The following is a 19,794-nucleotide window of genomic DNA, read 5'->3' on the forward strand; positions in this document are numbered from 1 at the left end:
GTCCTGAGCACAGGGGCCTCTGTCTGAATGGAGCTGGATGTGCCACCCTCCCAGCACGTGATGCAGTCACCAGCCCGGAGCCCACACTTGCCTGCCAGACACCCTACCCCCTTTTATTTTGTTAGCAGCACTCATTTGTAAACCTCACCAAAGATTTCCGAGGCAGTGTGTGGCACCATGAATTAAAGTGGCCTCTTCAAAGTTAACTCAACTTGTATTGAGCTCAGTGGATTTGGGTGCATGAGGGTAGATCCGCGTGGCGCGCGAGTTTCCATATGTCCAAACACTTCAGCAGCTTGACCTCATTCTGGCTGCCTGACTCGGAACTTGTTTACCCGACTGGAAGTCAGAAGATGTACCGAATGAAAGACCAGAATTTCATACTTCCTGGAGCAAATTCCAGAAATTGTATTGTGGATGGAGAAAGACAATCCCAAGTCTGAGGAATCCTGTTCCACTAAATGAGGAGGCCGGCAGCTTGTTTTTCTGGTTTGACTTCTTGGGGCTTGATTTGTCTGCCCTGTCATTAGAGCTCCGTGCCAAGGGAATTGTTCCAGGATCTGCACGGGCTGCGGCAGTTTTAATGTGTCGCTCACCCCTGGACCTGCTTCCTCCGGGGCCGGGATGAGGAAGTAGCACCAGGGCCCACCGTGACAGGTGCCCCCAGCTCTCAGGGGAGCTCTGCTGCTTGGATCCCCGTCTCTCTCCTAGCTGGCTTCCATTTCTCTGTGTGCCAGTTTGAGGAACACGGAGCTTTCCTTAATGTACAGTTGTTCTTCACAAGAAAAGGTAACCGAACCTTTTGCTGTTGACTTTGTTTCTTTGATTGAGCGCCGCTTCTGTGCTAGGCTTGGGGACCGTCGAGGTGAGTGAGACCTAGGTCCTGCCTTGTGGAATGTACAGCCAGTGGGCGAGGCTACGGTACCAAGACAGCAACAAACTTCTATTGTTGGGATAATCTGCCTACATCCTAATGCAATTTCTGGAATAGCCAATTTTTATTGATATTAGTTGAAGCACATCTATTAATAGTAAATGTCATCATAAACCCATGTGATTGTACTTCATTTTTTTAAGGCCCAGTGAGATCAGCAGCAGCTTTTACTGCCCTCTTCCTGCCAGAGCCACACTCCCCTGTTTGTATAACCTTCTCCTTCCCTCCACCCTGCAGGCTGCTTTCCCTTCAGATCCCCCCCCTCCTTAGTATCCATCTCAACCTTGGGTGTTCTTAATTGCACTAATGACATATTATTAATTTTTTTACTTGTTTTTTCAATATATATATATATATTTTAATTGATTTCAGAGAGAGGAAGGGAGAGGGAGAGAGAGAGAGAAATGTCAATGATGAGAGAATCATCGATTGGCTGCCTCCTGCACGCCCCCTACTGGGGACTGAGTCCACAACCTGGGCATGTGCCCTAACCGGGAATCACACTGATCTGGTTCATAGGTTGACGCTCAACCACTGAGCCACATGGGCTGGGCTGGGCTTACTTGTTTTTTCTTTTTTGTTTCCCTCCTTAAGACGTACATTTCCACAAGGGCCAGACCACAGCTGTTCTTGTTCCCCACGCTGTTCCCAGTTCCTGGCACACGGATGTGGCCGTGGCCATCTCTCAGGTGAATAAACCTTGCCTGACCACTCAGTGGAGCCGGCAGACTGGCCCCCTCGTCTTCCACCGCCTCCCTGCTTGATGCTGCCGTCCTGCTGTCCTGCCTTCTTGTCACACTTGCCTGTCTCTGTTGTGGCATTATCAAGACGTATTTCCCGTCGTCTTAGGTCCCCTTCAACCAGACAGGTTGCTCTTTAGGCAGCGACTTTTCTGGAATAGATGGGAAAACTCGTATTGACGCTTGTGGTGGCGGACTTTCATTTTGTAGCTCACAAATCTCTGTTTTCAGGCCTCTCTTCCTTGAGCTCCACAGCTGTATTACCATTCACCTCGGGCCCTTGCCTTGATCATCCCAAGATGATCTTACTATGCCTCAGTTTCCTTATCTGTAACACGGGGACAATAAAAGTTAGTACTCATAGGGCTATTGTGAGAATAATAATACTTGCAAAAAGCTGAGCATGGTCAGAGTTGGCTCTATTACTCCTCGGCTTGTCCAGCTGCCCCACTTCCCTGCCTTCCAGGATGGCCCCTGACTGGAACACTTAGGATGGAACACAGTGGCATTGGGTGTTTTGGTAGCATGTTCCAGCTGTGTTGTTGTGATGTTGTGACACAGTGGTGCCTAGATTTGTTACTAATAGTACATAATGTGCTACAGTTTATAAATAATCTACCTTATCTTTTTGATAAATTAGAGAAGACTTAAGCTTATGCCTTTGAACTCATCTCTCCATTACTCTTGCTCTCCTGTGTTGCCGGGCTAAGGGGGAGGGATGTGGCATTACAGCTAGTCCCTCAGGATGGTCACATGACACTGCTTATCTGTCCTGAGCCTGAGCCTGCGGTGTGTGCTGTGATGGATATGTCATAAATACTCAGGTTGCACATCACTGGGATTCTTCACCTCCTCACAGAATTAATTTTGGTTTAATCAAAACATGGGTTTCCCTGGCCAGCGTGGCTCAGTTGGTCGGAGCTTCGTTCTGTACACCGAAAGGTCGCAGGTCTGATTCCTGGTTAGGGCACATACCCAGGGTGTGAGTTCAATCCCCGGTCAGGGTGCAGTCAGGGAGCATATGTGCTGCAACCAGTCAATGTTTCTCTCTCATAGTGATGCTTCTCTCTCTCCCTCTCTCCATTCCTCTCTTTCTAAAATCAATACCCTTATCCTCAGCTGAGGATTAAAAAACACACACACAAATTTAAATGCAGGAGGCAGCCAGTCAGTGATTCTGTCATCATTGATGTTTCTCTCTCCCTCTCCCTTCCTCTCTGAAATCAATAAAAATATATTTTAAAAATTTAAAAAGCATCAACCAATAAAAAACTATGGGTCTAGTCTGTAGTTCTAGAATGTGGCCTGTCACAGTGGACTGATTTTGTGGTACATGTCTCTACTACCGGATTCCATGCTGTGTTTGGTAAGCTTAGATTTCTCTTCTTTCCCCTCGATCTCTCCAATGTATTGTCTGACTCTTTATGGGAGAATAAATGTCAACTCTAGCCTATTTGAACAGTATAAAACTTTAATGGGTTTTATGGAACAGATAATCTGGTAGCAGCTAACATTTGTTTAGCCCTTTATAGGTTTAAACCACTCATATATTATTTTAATTCATTTATTACTTGGTAGAGCCTTGTGGAAACTAGAATAGAAAAGCTCCTGTTATTCATACTTTAACGATAAGAAAAACTGAAGCTCAGGAAGGTTACGTAGGATCTTGTTCAGGTTTCACTGCGAGTAGGTGCTAATATGAGGATGTTCATTATTTCACTTATTTAGCCGACAACATGTGCCCACCGTGTGTTAGGGACTGTGAAGGTCATGGTGATAGAGAGTTTAACCAGAGTCTTCTAACTCCGGATTCTGTGTGCTGTCTCTTATAGAGGACTAGAGGCCCAGTGCACGAATTCGTACATGGGTGGGGTCCGGCCAGCCTGGACCAATCGGGGCCGGGCCAGCTGGGGAGAGGGGCTGCAGGAGGTTGGCCACTCAGCCCCCCATCTCCCCTCCAGTCGAAATCCTGGCCAAGGAAACAATTTGCATATTAGGCTTTTATTATATAGGACTAGAAGCCCGATACATGAAAGTCATGCAAGGGGGTTGACCCTCGCAGTCACGGCGGCTTGCCTCGGCCCTTGCAGCAGCGGCTTCGTCCGGAAGGATGTCCAGAAGGTCGTTTGGCTGTCCAGTCTAATTAGCATATTATGCTTTTATTATAGATGCTCACTGTGTTATGGGTTATAATAATTTAGCCCAGGTGTTACCCTGCAGGCCCAGCTTTCTAACCGTGGTGCTGACAGGAGCCCACTGCGCCACTGTGCACCCCCGAGCGTCCTTCTCCCTGCCCCGTGCTGATCTGTGCCCTTCTCCTGTTACCTGTGAAAATGACTGCCTCCGCCCTTCTACTTGCAGGATTATCAGAATAGTTTGAATGATCTCAATACAGTTCTCCGGCTAGACTCAAGTATTGTGGAGGCCAAGATGGAACTGGAAGAGGTGACCAGATTCCTTAATGTGAAGGATCAGGCAGCATCACTCAACAAAGTAAAGGAGAGAAGGAAAATTGAGATTCAAGAGGTATTTGTGTTTGATTATCTTTGAAAGTACTTTTTGGGGGATGTTCTATTGGATTCTAAGGTCATGTTCCTGTGAGTTCTATCAATTTCTTTTACATTTTGTGTTTTTTTATTCTGATGCCCAATGAAGAAATTTAAACCGATTGTAAAGACAAACTTTTCCTGTGCTGTGGTTTAGCCTGTCTTTTCCTGGTTTGGTCATGGACGGTACTGGGAGTCCGCATTAGGTTCTTCCGTTCTTTGCCCCTGTCCCCCACTCCCTCCCTGTCTGGCCTGTGTTTTGTATTGCTTCCATGCCAGACTGCGCTGGGAGCCTATGGCCACCGAGCTTTGCTTCAGGGTAGACCCAGAAAATGCTGACAGGACTGATTTTGTTTCAGTGGTCCTGGAAAGCCACATGCCGTAGAGATTTTCCAGTTTGATTCAGACCTTGTAGCAGACTGGCCTCCTCAGAGATTTTTGGACTACGTTTGATTTCAGATTAAATTGGTGTCTTGTGCGATATAGCTTTCTGCTTTGCCTTCAGTGAAGAATATCAATCATGAATTCCTGTGTATTCATGAATACTAATATATCATATTACATTTCCACTAAGAGTAAGGAGCTAAAATGTAAGAGGCTAGGAAGTGTTTTTCCTTTAAGGATGGAAGAAAACTGTTTTAAGAGAATTGAAAAATAAGTTTACTTCTCTATTAAATGTAAAGAAATAACTAAAAGTATGAAAGAGATAAAGTTGTTATAGGTCTTCTTTTATACAGCAGCTTTATTCATGGAAAATTATAAAAAGAGTCCTGGCTGGTGTGGCTCAGTTGGTTGGGTGTCATCCCATGCACCAGAAGGTTACTGGTTTGATTCCAGCACATGCCTGGGTTGCAGGCTCGATCCCCAGTAGGGGGTGTGCAAGAGGCAACCGATTGATGTTTTGCGCTCTCTCTCTCCTTCTTCCTTTCTTTCTCTCTAGAAATCAACAAACTATTCTTAAAAAATTTTTTTCAATATTAAAAATATTTTAAATTTAAAAAATGCTTTTTTTTTGTTTGTTTTTGGTTTTTTGTTGTTTTTTTTAAAATATATTTTATTGATTTTTGAGAGAGGAAGGGAGAGAGGCAGAGAGTTAGAAACATCGATGAGAGAGAAACATCGATCAGCTGCCTCCTGCACATCCCCCGCTGGGGATATGCCCGCAACCCAGGTACATGCCCCTGACCGGAATCGAACCTGGGACCTTTCAGTCCGCAGGCCGACGCTCTATCCACTGAGCCAAACCGGCTTCGGCTAAAAAAATGCTTTTATGAATGAATACTAGTATCTTAAAACATCTCTTCCTCAAAAAGTAGATCTTACGATTACAGACTGCACATTTTCACTTACGAACTTGACTAAATACAGTGTTCTTGTATTTTTCAGTTCCTTCCCATTTTAATAAATGTAATGTGGGATGTGTGCAGTGGCTGTTTGTGTCAGGGTGTAATTGTTTTTCCTTGTGAAGGTGAGTGAAGGCCACGAAGAGCTTGGAAGGACCCCCGAGGAGGTCTGCACGGGCTGCCCTGCCCCTGAGGGGGACACCAGCTGTGGGCCACCAGAACACTATGAGCAACTGCCCATCACCAAGCCCAGCAATGCCTATGAGTTCGGGCAGGCGATGAACGCTGTCAGTGCTAGAAAAGATAAAGCAGCCTGTGCACATCTGTTAGCCATCACTGAGCCAAAGGATCTGCCAGCGTTGCTGAGTAACAAACTCGAAGGGGATCTATTCCTCCTCCTCATTCAGTCTCTGAAAAGTGAACTTATTGATAAAGATCCCTCATTGGTATATCAGCATCTTCTATATCTGAGTAAAGCAGAAAGGTTTAAGGTAAGTGGCAGAGTATCTCATTGAAAGAGACTGATTTTTACAGGCTTTCTACAACTTTGACATGTTAATGTTTTATGCTAATGTAATTTTTCTCCTTCTTTCAGATGATGTTGACCCTAATTAGCAAGGGCCAAAAGGAGCAAATTGAACAGCTTTTTGATGACCTCTCGGACACACCAAACAAACATTTTACTTTAGAAGATGTACAGGCCCTAAAAAGGCAGTATGAGCTTTAAATCAGGATTATTGTTAGATCTCTTCCATGCATGCATGTGCTCCAGTAACACTAGTGAGATGGTATTGTCATACAGTTGCATGGATAAAACCTTGCTTAGAAAAGATCCCTGGGTCTGGACTATAAAATATTTTACGTATTTTTATACATAGAACATGTATATTCTACAAACTGCTTTTTATCAGTTGTAAATATTTTCTTATGTACCAGAGCTAACATCTTTATATTTAATAATAAGTATATTTGGAACTTATTCAGATGCATTTTAATTTATATCATACATTTCCTTTAATAACTTGTTAAAAATTTGAGTTAAATTGTATTTCTTTGGGCTATGAAGGCATCCACTTAGGTTTGACAGAAATATATTTCTTTAAAATGCATTTTTAAAAGTGAAAATCATTAACAGTGATTATGTCACCTTTATTTTCTGCTAACACATACATATAAGTCCCATTTTATACTACTTGTATATTACAGTCTGCTAAGATAAAATGCAATACTTAAATCCATAATATGAAATGATTATTAAATAAATTGTGATTATCAATTTAAAGCTATAAGAGGAACTTATTTTTTCTAATATGGAAGCATTGCCTAATAATTAAGAACAAAAATTGCCAAAAATTTCTAGCACTTTTTACTAGACTTTAAAAAGCTCCTTTTTCTTATAAATTGCTTGTATAAGCAGTAACAAAACAACAAATACTTAAGAGCAAACTAAGCCTTCATTTCTGTTTGCATTGTCAACCCCATATTTCCCCAAATATTTAAATGTCTTCTTGCCCCTCTTTTATCCCCCTTTTGAGCAGGGCCATGTTTATTCCCTTAATGTCAAAGGAAAAGTGAAGAACTCTTGAAGCTCTTTTGTTAATGGAGGGTAAAGGTATTTCTTAAAATAAAACATTCCGGTTCCTATCAGTATACCATCAAACATATTCCTGTAGTCTTCAGTCAGTTCTCTTTTTCTGGAGCATTTTCTTTTTAAAAGTGAAGATAAAAGAAGAATATCTAATTGCTTTATCTAATTGTTTTATCTAATTTTTTTATAATAGAATATTTTTAATTTGTTTTATTGATTTCAGAGAGGAAGGGAGAGAAATAGAAACACCAATAATGAGAGAGAATCATTGATTGTCTGCCTCCTGCATACACCCCCTAATGCGGATCCAGCCCACAACCCAGCATGTGGCCTGACCAGGAATCGAACTGTGACCTCCTGGTTCATAGGCCCAAGTTCAACACTGAGCCACGCCAGCTGGGCTAATTACAGAATATTTTAAATATTGTTGTGGGTAAATGGTATCTTTCAAAACATGCCATTTTTTGCGTTGGTGGTATAGTGGTGAGCATAGCTGCCTTCCAAAACATGCCATTTTTCTTTTAAATTTTTTTGTTCATAAATGAAAATCTGTAATAGTATTTAGTTCTAGTCTTCAAGCCAACAAACAAACCAGTTTTCTCCTTTGTAATACTATTAAATTTGTGTAAAAGTAAGTGATGGAGTGTGTTAGTTACTTTAGAACGGGGACATAACAAGGAAACACCGCCTCTTGTTGACAGTCACATACCCAGCACCTAGCTGCTTGGGACTAAGCTGTCCGCCCGCTGGTGGCAACCTGTCCCGCGAGGAGGTGGAGAGCAGTGAGGGATGCCTGTCTGTTCCAGTTGTGTGGGTGGCAACTAGAGAAATCCACTTCTCTCCAGCAGCGCCCAGTGCACTGAGGCCGCACTTCCGTTACTGAGGGGAGGAAAAGGAAAGGAAAGGAAGCAGATAAGAATGTCAAAGCGCATTAAAGGAGCACGGGTCCTGCTGACCTCTCAGGACTTCATCAGGAAGTCCGTCCGCAAGCCCCTGGAATATCCCACTCGAGCTCCCCACCGGGTGCGTGGGCACCCCCAGCGCCTCAAGTGCTAAACCCGCACCCGCTCCCACTCTGTGGCCAGAGCCTTGTACTAGTACATGCCCCTGCGTGCGGTAGCAAAAGCAGATCCACTGATCAGTGCTCTCAGAAAAATGGACCAGGGTGTGCAGGCCAGGAAGAAACTGCAAACGAGCTATAGCACCACTTTCTGGAAAACAAACAAAGTTTCCAGTAGTTAGCATGGTGAGTTATAAGAAAAGATGTAAGAGATTAAGGATTCTGCCACAAGAGGGAGCGATAAGAGTGGAACAAGTCTTCCCATTAAAAAACTGAGGAAACCTTCAGGTAGGAATCCCAACAGTCACTGCCACCTCAACTGTGATAACAGCAACACAAAACTACAAGGAACATGACAGATCAAGAAAATGTCACCCCCAAAAGTCACACAGCACTTCTGCCTCCACTCTCCTGTCACAGGGCGCTGACCCATCACAAAGAGGCTGAAGAGTAGTCTTGCCTTTGCCAGGAGGGAAAGAAAACCAGGTATTGGTTCAGACAGATAATGCCTCCCAAAGGAACTACTTGTATAAGTAAATCTCTGATATTTCTACCATTTTATATGCAACGTTACTGCGTTTCTCACAGACTTTTCCCTGCTCCAAATGTTCTCTCCTCCCTCCCCCCTCTCCCAAACCACAGGCTAACTCCATTCTTGGCCCTCCTTTAAAACTCAATGCAGTGTCACTCCCAGCTTCTCCTCACCTGCCCTGGCTGTGAAGTGACCCGTGAGCTTTCTCAGTGCCACGTGCGTGGCTCTGTCAGCTCTAACCATGGTTTTGGTGGTTTGGGTTGACTTATCCGTGACAGAGACTGTCTGGCTTAGTTCTGTCCTCCATATTGTTCAGCAACATGCCTGGCACAGTAGAGTCAATAAATCATCTTTGATGAGTGAGAAGCTAATTACTAACTTCTATTTCAGTAGACTGTTAGCACTTGGATGTGATGGGTTGCTATAAAAGAAGTCTCAAAGAAAGTAGCTCTATACCGAGTGCGGGGGATTTCCCAGCAAGTTCTTCAGTACCTTGTAAGCAAAGTTTCTAGACCTAAGAGTGAAAGACATAATACTACAACAGAAAAAGGGGGGAAACCCAAAGGCCCTTAACTCTAAGTGACAGTACCCAGAGGTATGACACCCAAGCAGATCACAATCACTGCGCTTAAGTTTACACATTACTTTTCTGTTAATCCTGAGGACATTTTTTCCATTGATTTTTAGAGTGGAAGGGAGGGAGGGAAGGGAGGAGTAGAGAGAGACAGGAACATCAATATGATAGAGACACATAGATTGGTTGCCTCCTGCACGCACCCCAACTGGGACAGGGATTGAACCTGCAACCCAGGTACATGCCCTTGATGGGGAATTGAACCCATGACCCTTTGGTGCGTGGGCTGGTGCTCAAACCACTGAACAACACCGGCCAGGGGAAGTTTACATATTTTTAAATGATTAAGAAGTATCTGGGCTGACATGATGGTTGCTTCAAATAACACATGAAATTACTTCTCAACTGTATATAAGAGACTGTCATTTCTGGTTCATGGACCATATGACCACCCCTTGTGAATACAACCTGAATCTATGCCCAGCAAGTGTGGCTCAGTGGTTGAGTGTTGACCTATGAACCAGGAGGTCACGGTTCAATTCCCAGTCAGGGCACATGCCCAGGTTTCAGACTCGATCCCTAGTAGGGGGTATGCAGGAGGCAGCCCATCAATGATTCTTATTGATGTTCCTATATCTCTCTTCCTTTCTCTCTGAAATCAATAAAAATATATTAAAAACAACAGCAGAACGTGAACCTAGGGCTCCACATCTGTGTACCATCAGTTCGTGTCCAGGCTCTGCAGCTGTTACCACATGATCCACTACCCTGGTCATCCTCAGCCACCTGACCTTAACAGGAGGGACCTCTCCAATCAGTTTCCCTTCCTTTGACTTATCACCAATTTTTTATTAGCCAGTCGGCACCACTCAGGCCAAAAGGACCACCCTAAAGACTGATGTGGAGGTCATATAATCCTGTCTCAATTCTCTACATAAGGCAGGGGTGGGAAACCTTTTTTCTGCCAAAAGCCATTTGGATGTTTATAACATAATTCTTGTGTCATACAAAATTATCAACTTAAAAATTAGCCTGCTCTGTTTGGTCAAACATTTAACTCCCCCCTAATGCCCTGGCAGGGCCAGGCCAAATGATTTCACAGGCCTTAGAGGGCCCTCTGGACGTTCCCCACCCCTGACATAAGGGATGTCTGTTAGCAGAAAATCTGGAGTACAATGCATTTTGTCAAATTTGAAGGTTTTGATGTCTTTAGCCAAAAATTAAAGGAGATGGTAGAAAGATCGATGACAAACAAGCAGGAGATAGAATACAAGAGATTCCCACAACTGCCTTCTCTTTTCTTCTCTAGCAAACTGCTTTCGAGCATAGACTATGGCATCAGAAAAACCTGGAATTAAACCTCAAATCCGTTTAACCTCAAAGACTAGGTTCCTCATCTGAAAAATGAGGCGGGATATACCAATTCAGGGCTGTAATGCTACGTAGTCCGTGTAAAATGCCAGTGGTGCTTAATAAGCACCTTTCATGTGTATAATCGCTTTCTTCCCGTAAGTCTAATGATCTCATCTATGTTGTTAGAGAAAAGATTAAAAAGCTCTTTGGAAATACTAAGTGCACTTTCATGTTTACTTACTGGATAAGAAACACACATGAAGACCCCTCCAATAATAGTAGTATAGCCAGGGAAGTGGCTGGCCTTGCAAGACTGGTGCCATCTCTTGGACATTAGTCACGTTAAAACGTAAATCCAAGAGTTTTCTCCACAAGTTGAGCTGCACTGAGAATCTCTCTGTAATAGCATGTGTCTTTCTTTTCCAACCTGTCACGTTTGGGGGTGAGCCAACACAAAGAGTGGTACATTCAGAGTCTGGCATAGGCAGGTGGGTGCTTAGGAAGTGTTGAATGAATGAGTCTAGAGGACCACTGCCCTAAAATGTGCTCTGGTATCCAAAATTCAGATTAGAGAAGTTCCTATGACTGATAAGTTTACAAAGACATTGTAAATATTTCTCGAGTAGTTCTTGGAATATTTGCATCAGGATCACTTGGAAATCTTATAGAGCCTAAGGGGTAGGGAATCTAACTTTGAAAGCATCTATTGTGATTCGTAGGCAACTTGGAATACGCAACCCACTGTCCTAGAAGCTGAGGAGTGGGCAATAATATCTGACTTCCATAAGCGCTGTAAATGAACAAAACTATTTATGGCCCCGAGAATAAAGTATTGTGGGGCATAAATAAAAAGGATAGCTCCTCCTTTTATTGAGTTTATATGATTAATTTGGGAAAACAAAACAAAATAAATCCAAGTTCAAGATACTCTAGTATAGCGGTTCTCAACCTGTGGGTCGCGACCACTTTGGCGGTCGAACGACCGACCCTTTCACAGGGGTCACCCAAGACCATCCTGCATATCAGATATTTACATTACGATTCAAAACAGTAGCAACATTATAGTTATAAAGTAGCAACGAAAGTAATTTTATGGTTGGGTCATAACATGAGGAACTGTATTTAAAGGGCCAGAAGATTGAGAACCACTGCTCTAGTAGAAAAAAGTATCAATGAACTGTTGCAAGTGTCAAAGTTATTAAAAGGTCCAAGAGTTAATCAAGAACAGTTACAGGGAGAGGTAAACTCTAAGCCAGGTTTTTAAACAGATGGGCGTTTGAGAAGCCAGAGCGCAGTAGGACTGACCTATTCTGCAGAATTCAGTATCACCCTGCACTGGACACTTCGCCTCCAATTCAGCCACTGCAGATGCTTTGCTGGGGAGCAGGAGGAGACCAGACAAGACATTTGCAAGCCAAATAGACTGGGGTTTCTACTTTTCCTTAGGGTTTTAATAGTGACCTAAGTCAAATCCAAAAATAGCTGAAAATTTCATCTAACTACCCCTTGACCTTTTTTTATGCCCATTTCCCAACTGTAAAATTCTGCCAAACATTTGCTGTAATTAAGGAGTGGTTGGGAGGACTATTTTAACAAACACAATTTTAACTTTTAATTCATATTTATGTTAAAACAAGGGAAAATATTTCACTAGTATAGATATAACAACAAACATTGGCAAGGAGATGGAGAAATTATGAGCCACATATATTACTGATAGGAATGTAAAATGGTGCCACTGCTTTGGAAAACAGTTTGGCAGTTCTTCTAAAAGTCAGTGTTACTGTGACCCAACAATTCTGCTCCTAGTATTATACACAAGAAAACTGAAAACATGCACACATGTACACAAAACTTATGCATAAATGTTCACAGAAGCATCATTTATAATAGCCAAAAAATGTAGAAGCAACTGGTGTCCACCTAATGAATGAATAAAATGTAGTATCTCCATATAATAGAATATTAACCAGCCATAAAAAGGAATGAAGTATTGATTTATGCTACTCCATAGAGCAGTGACACGCGAACTCATTTTTTTCGTTGATTTTTCTTTGTTAAATGGCATTTAAATATATAAAATAAATATCAAAAATATGTCTTTGTTTTACTACGGTTGCAAATATCAAAAAATTTCTATATGTGACACGGCACCAGAGTTAAGTTAGGGTTTTTCAAAATGCTGACACGCTGAGCTCAAAAGGTTCGCCATCACTGCCATAGAGGAACCTTGAAATCATTAAGTGAAAAAAAGCCAGACACAAAGGCCACATATTATATGATTCCATTTATATGAATTGTCCAGAATAGACAAATCTATGCAGACTAAGTAGATTAGTGGCTGCCATGGGCTGAAGAACAGGGGAATGGGAACTGAGTGCTAATGGCTACAGGGTTCATTTTATTGATTTTTAGAGACGAGAGAGAAACATCCATGTGAGAAACATCAAATGGTTGCCTCCCACACATGCCCCGACCGGGGATCGAAACCGCAACCTGGGTATGTGCCCTGTCCAGGAATCAAACCCACCACCTTTTGGTGTATGGGACGACACTCCAACCAACTGAGCCACACTGGCCAGGGCACAGGATTTATTTTGGGGGTGATAAAAATGTTCTGGAATTAGATAGTGGTGATGGTTGTATACAAAAAACTACTGAATTTTCTACTTTAAAAAGGGTGAATATTATGACACATGAACTATAGCTCAGTTTTAATAGTTGAGGGAAAAGCAAACCACCCAAGGCAGACAGTAACTTAGAGGCAAACTCTGGAATCCCCCAATCAACTCAAAAAGGCCATCGCGTTAAGCCTGTCAAGAATTTACCAGAAGGAATAAAGGCCAAGGATGAATGAAAGACTAAATACTTCCATGCTATGATGGAAACAAGGTAAGGATGTCTACTCTTACCATTCCTATTTAACATTGTACTGGAGGTTGAATCCACAATACAATAAGGCCAAAAAAAAAAAAAAAGTTCCTGCCCTGGCTGGTGTGGCTCAGCAGTTGAGTGTTATCCTATGTACTAAGAGGTTACCAGTTCGATTCCTGGTTAGGGCACATGCCCAGGTTGCGGGCTTGATCCTTTGTGTGCAGGAGGCAACTGATGGGTGATTCTCTCACCATTGTTTCTGTCTCTCCCTCTCTGAAATCAATAAAAATATTTTTAAAAACCCACAAAAACATTTGTTTTTCCCCAGTATCCTGAATTCAGATTTTGGAGACACCTGGTGCACGTGGGTTGTGCAATATCTAAATTTTACCTCCTTTGTGCAGGACAAAAGATAGCAGAAATAGGTGGTCCAATACTATTAGACAAAAGCCTGGAAAGAAAACAACAAAAGCAGGACTATGTTTTACCACAAAATCGACACATTCTGGGATTAATAAGATCTTACATAGGGAAAAGCTTGCCATTCCTTACTGCTTGTTTTATACATATGAACACTAACCCTGAAAGTCTGGCTCTGAGATACTAAAAAACAATTCAGGAGACCCAGACCACCTACACAACTTCTAAACATTCAAGGAAGTCATAACTCCAATCTTACACACTCTGATATTAAAGATTATCCCAGGTTAGCTTCAACATTTGAAAAATCAAATTCACCATATTAATACATTAAAATAAACCGCAAGTATATAATAGATGTCCCCCCCTCTCCAAATAGCAGCCAATAAAATTCAACATTTCCCAAGGTAAAAACTGTTGGCAAACTAAGAGAATTTAATAAATTTGATAAAACTAATTAAAGTGTATCTATAAATATATCTGCACAAATATCACAATTTGATATTAATAAGTCAACAATTTGCTCATAACCACTGCTATTCAGCACTTATACTTGAAGTCCTAGCCCATATAAATAGACCAGAAAAATAGATTTGTGTATGATGCAAAGACTGAAGAAGAAATAAAACAGCTGGAATCCCGGCTCTGCTACCTGCAGCTATGCATACCTGGGCGAAGTGCTTGACATCTCTGTGCCTGTTTTCGCAGCTGTAAAATGGAGCTGAGTGCCACCTCGCAGGGCTGTTCTGAAGAGTAAATAAGTTAATATTTAAAGGTACATAAAAAGTGCTTGACACTTCAAAGCACGGTACAAGTTTTATTAAGTAAAAATGAATTATTCACAGATGATTATATATGTAGAAATCTCAAAGAACCTAGAGAAAACCATTAGGACTCAGAGTTCCCTCCACCTCCACCCCAGCATGCCCAGGCCTTTCTTCCCTCCCCAGCATGCATCTTCTAAATCTAAGGGTCCCCATGAGACTTGCACTGAGGGGAGCAATGGGCAGCTACAGCTCTTCCAGACTTACCCCCTGAACCTGTCCCCAAGGCCCTTTTGCTCTGACTTTCAGGTGGAGCTAAACAGCCTCTTCTAGGCTCACTTCTGTCACTGTGACTTGAACTTCGCAGTGAGTCCACACAGCCCCACATGGCTCACCTTCCTATGTCATTTCTAGGGAACCAAAGTAGCCCTGCCTAGGCTCTCTCCTGTCCTCAAACCTTCCTTGTTTCACTGTCCCCAGCTTTAATAAACATATTCTAAAAAAAATAAAATAAGTAAAATCATTATTTCTATATACTGTTAGTAACAATCATAAAATGACATCTAAAAAATATCAAATACCTGGGAATAAAATTTAACAAAAGATATGAAAGACCTCTAGAGGGATAATTATAGATTCAATGCAATCCCAATCACAACTGGTAGAACTCAACAAGTTTATTCTAAAATGTGTATAGAAATGTAACGTACCAAGAACAATCAAGACACTCTCCTAGGAAAACAAGGTGGCAGACTTACCTTACTAACGAGGCAACAAATTCCAAGATTGGTGTCTAAATTGTCCATTAACTCACCTGGAAGGAGGTATCTTTTTGGAATATTCATCCATTAGGTATGTCTCCATAGTTCTTCCCTCACTTCCCTAAGATCTTTGCATAAATGTCATCTAAGAAATCTTTCCGGTTTTCTCTGTATAGAAGCCAATACCTCTAGTCATTTTATTCCCCACTCTAACTCTCCCTGATAGAATACTATTTTAGACACTCAAAAACAACCAGTATGTAAGTACTGGTTTTTTAACAATGATATTTCATACTTTAATAATGAAAACTAATGAAACAACAGGTCCATTAAAAGGAACCATATAAAACAAAAAAACTAACATGCATATATGCATGACCCAGGGACCCAAACCATAGTGCAGTGCAGGCCTGGGGGCAGGGGGTGGTGGAGGGGGGTCATTGAAGAAAAAAGGGACATCTGTAATACTTTCAACAATAAAGATAAATTTAAAAGAAATAAAAAAATAAAATGTAGCCCTGAGAATCTTGATCATTCTGAATAGAAAGGCAACATGATCTAAAGAGCAGGAATTTAGGCATTTTGCTCCCATGTCTTGTAGGAATTAAAGCATCACATGATGGTTTTCAACTCTATTTTATCTTTTGGTGATCAAAGTTTGTATTTAGCTAGACAATATGGTATGGAAAGTCTTACATATTTACTAGTTAACACAATTAGCCAAGAAAATAAAAGCAATGGATTGTGTACATTTAACATAAAGAGCTAACTAATTCAGTGCTCTGAAGGAGCATTTGTACTTTTAAGACAATCGAGTTAAACTGATGTTTCCCATAATGAACAACAGGTTGTACTACTATAATCTTTGCATTCTTCTTCCTCACTATCTTGTAATTTTCCCCACAGGCCTTAAGAAAGCAAAGTAGAAAGGGTTTTACCAGATTTGGTGAATTAAGGCCTGTCTTGAACCCTGTCCTCTTGTTCTAGGCTAGTCTGGAGTTGAGCTCCATGGGAATCTGACTTAGTCCTAAATTAATCCATGGTTGAAGAACCCCTGAGAGATGAAGGAACTTCTGAAGCCAATTGAAAGGTCTAGTCCATTTTAAAACTGAGACTGAGGTGGTACTGGTTGGGGGTACAATCAGAAGAGGGATGGGGTGAACTGAATTGCACTGGCACTTTTGCTGTATTCCTCCCAAAATCATTTAGCTTCCCATTTAATCTTCAGTTTTTTATAGAAATGTCAAGAAAGCAGTCAACATATTCATACAGATTATTTTCATGAAGTATTAATTCTGAAACAGGAAAAAAGAAAAACCACCTGTGCATTTTTTAGAGGCTACGAGAATAGAAAGTGATTACAATTATTAACTTGTATTTAACTGGCTCTCATTTCATAATATAATGTTGCTAGAGTAGAATCTCTTAAAATAGACTTATAAGGTCTTTTTACTTTTCTGTTAAGGATTATAGTACTTATCTCTTCACAACTTAATAATAGATCAAATCTATTTGCTTTCCAACCAATTTCCTTTTTAAAAAATATATATTTTATTGATTTTTTACAGAGAGGAAGGAAGAGGGATAGAGAGTTAGAAATATCAATGAGAGAGAAACATGGATCAGCTGCCTCCTGCACACCCCCTACTGGGGATGTGCCCGCAACCAAGGTACATGCCCTTGACTGGTATCGAACCTGGGACCCTTGAGTCCGCAGGCCGACGCTCTATCCACTGAGTCAAACCGGTTACGGCCAATTTCCTTTTAAAAATGAAATTATTTTGATGAATTAAGCAACTCCTTTCTGAAGGACAGGCAGATATTAGACATAAAGAAAGTTTTCTAACAACTGTTTGCTGATAAGTTCAGTAAATGCTTCTCTTTGGGCTGAGACCAGAATGCAGAATTATATCAATGGCTTTCAATATTTATGAATAATGATCACATGGCAAATGAATATTCCTGTTCTTATAAAAACACTTATGCAGAAACCGTAGGCAGCAATACATTAGTATTTACATTTATTTTATGTATGCAGTATACACACTCACTATTGAACAAAATTGGAATGCAAACAAATATACAAATACCATAATAAGCATTATCAAATAAAATAACTGGCACTAGTGTTATAAGCATAGTAATGAATGGACCTGTGAGAAAAAGTGATGTCAGAAGACTGCAGCCCATGGCATTTTTCTTTTTATCAAAAGAAAATGCTCAGTAGCACCATAATGGTAATACTTAAAAGAAACATGTAAGATGGAACATTTTAACTGCTATCAGTGAGGTTAACCTGTTTTATTTAAGTGAATTATACAGAAATTTAACAGTACAGGCAGTATTTTGGCCAACTTCTGTTTATGTCAGCTGAACATCTTCCATAAACAAAAGCAAAAGCAAAATAAAGCCAGCCGTATGTGGACCCCTCCTTGGTACTTGGTACAAGCTGTACCGTACTTTGACTTTATGAATGGAGAAGATTCGCATGAGTTAAAAACTGAGGTTAGGCAAGTTATTCACTAAAGCCTGAGTGTGTCTTTGGTAGGCTAATACTTTTTCAGCATTGTTATTAATCATCATAATATTATCTAGCCTGTATTCTCCTACACAATCCAAGGCGGCTAGAGAGGACATTATGGAAAGTAATACAGAAAAAATCCTCAAATAACTAGACTCTTAAAATCTAGTCTATACCAAAGGCACCAAGAATCAATGGGGTGCAAACTTCCACTTAGTGAAAGGTGACTTATTTGTAATACTTATAAACTAATGGAATTTTGTTTTACAGTTTTATATATCTTATTTGGTGCTGTCAGTATACTTAATTACCTACCTTTATATTTCTATGATGGCATCAACAATATACAAGATATATAGAATACCAGGTAAATCTATTTCAAAGTTGTGCAAAAAATTGCCACAATCTTGGTCAAAGTGTCTAAGTATCCAAATGGTAGCAAATGGGCTGCATTAAGCTTTACATATTCACATTGCATATGAAAAAAAATTTATGCCCAGTTATGAATAGAAATGTTACAAAGAGTATCATATACTGAGAGTAACCTGCAAGGTTCTTAAAACAGTATCCCTTAGTGGTTTCAATAAAATGTCATTAACCACTTAACCCTAAGTCTCAAGTTTTCTTCACAAGAATGCTATAGAACTGCATTAATATTTTATATTGATTATAAATTAAGCCAAATTTATAAGTACACAAGTATGTGCTTCAAGCAGTATTTTGTGGCAAATGCACAAAACATACTTCTCTGAAAGGATCATTGTCCTTACAATAATGCACTATTAAAGCCTTCATTTCATAGTTTGGTAATTAAGATCCACATGAAACACAATGCCTTGCTGAATACAGAAAATGTATCTGCATTATGACTATGTAACCTGGCCTTTGCTGGTAACTTGAAACTTAAAGTAGTCACGTGTAGTTCAACAAGCTCCAAACAAGGTTGCTCAGTGGTAATTATCCTGCAGCATTTATAGGCCTAAATTTCAGTCTGAATCGCAACTTTTAATTCCATTGTCTGATGTGAGTGGTTGTTATTTGTTTCTTTTAGTGCATCATCAAAATATAAATCAACATTGGGTTTTATTCCATTGTTACCGTGTTCTCCAGCAATGGGATTCAACTGCGGCACTTCTGAACACAAAGCAGTCTGGGAAAGCACAGAAATGCTGCACTGATGTGGGGAATTTTCCAGGCGGTCGTTTTCTACCTCAGGAAGAATGCTAACAGTAGCAAAACGGGCATGATGGTCATTGGAACCATGGCTACAAGACGTTTTCATGCTTTCTAGGTCAGAACAACTAAATTCAGAAAAGTGACTAGAGTGGGAGTCTGCTACAGATGGCATACTGTCACTGAGGGATGGAGCCTCAAACTCACTTGAGTTCGTGCTTTGTTGTTCCAACAACTGTGCATCCATGTCTTCTCTGGTCTCATTTATCTTCATGTTACTCTTTTTCCTCAATTTACCGCTTTTTGATTTCTTTCCTGTTGTTGCTTCTTTGGACCACTTGGTGGCACTGGATTTTCCTTCAGGCAAGCCATTGGATGAACCACTAGGATGACTTCGGGTGGCGCTGCCATCCTCCACACTGCTGCTTCCACTGTTGTGCCTGAATTTGGATGGCTTTGATTCAATATCTACTTGCACCTCCATACTGTTACCTTCTCTGAAAAATAAGAGTAACCAATATATATTTTTAACTTCCTTTTAATTTTTATTCAGATGACATCAAAGGGGAATGGGTGTCTATGTGAAAAATTCAAAGGCTATATAAAAGCTG

At 40.8% G+C, this 19,794-nt stretch overlaps 2 protein-coding genes across 2 annotated transcripts in view; one reads left to right on the plus strand and one right to left on the minus strand.

Annotated features, from left to right (window-relative positions):
• SPAG1 (sperm associated antigen 1) overlaps positions 1–6,849 on the plus strand; it is a 52,870-nt gene extending 46,021 nt beyond the window's left edge. The window contains exons 17-19 of the mRNA XM_081111119.1: positions 4,036–4,200; positions 5,689–6,054; positions 6,159–6,849. Of these exons, the coding sequence (XP_080967245.1) occupies positions 4,036–4,200; positions 5,689–6,054; positions 6,159–6,290 (663 nt within the window). The 3' untranslated portion in view covers positions 6,291–6,849. The remainder of the gene's footprint in view (positions 1–4,035; positions 4,201–5,688; positions 6,055–6,158) is intronic.
• A 10,644-nt stretch (positions 6,850–17,493) lies between these two features.
• The window catches only part of RNF19A (ring finger protein 19A, RBR E3 ubiquitin protein ligase), a 37,301-nt gene continuing 35,000 nt past the window's right edge, over positions 17,494–19,794 (minus strand). Inside the window, exon 10 of the mRNA XM_081111120.1 lies at positions 17,494–19,680. Within this exon, the coding sequence (XP_080967246.1) occupies positions 18,990–19,680 (691 nt within the window). The 3' untranslated portion in view covers positions 17,494–18,989. The remainder of the gene's footprint in view (positions 19,681–19,794) is intronic.

Source organism: Myotis nattereri (genome assembly GCF_964212035.1).
Source record: "Myotis nattereri genome assembly, chromosome: 17".
NCBI classification, from domain to species: Eukaryota; Metazoa; Chordata; class Mammalia; order Chiroptera; family Vespertilionidae; genus Myotis; species Myotis nattereri.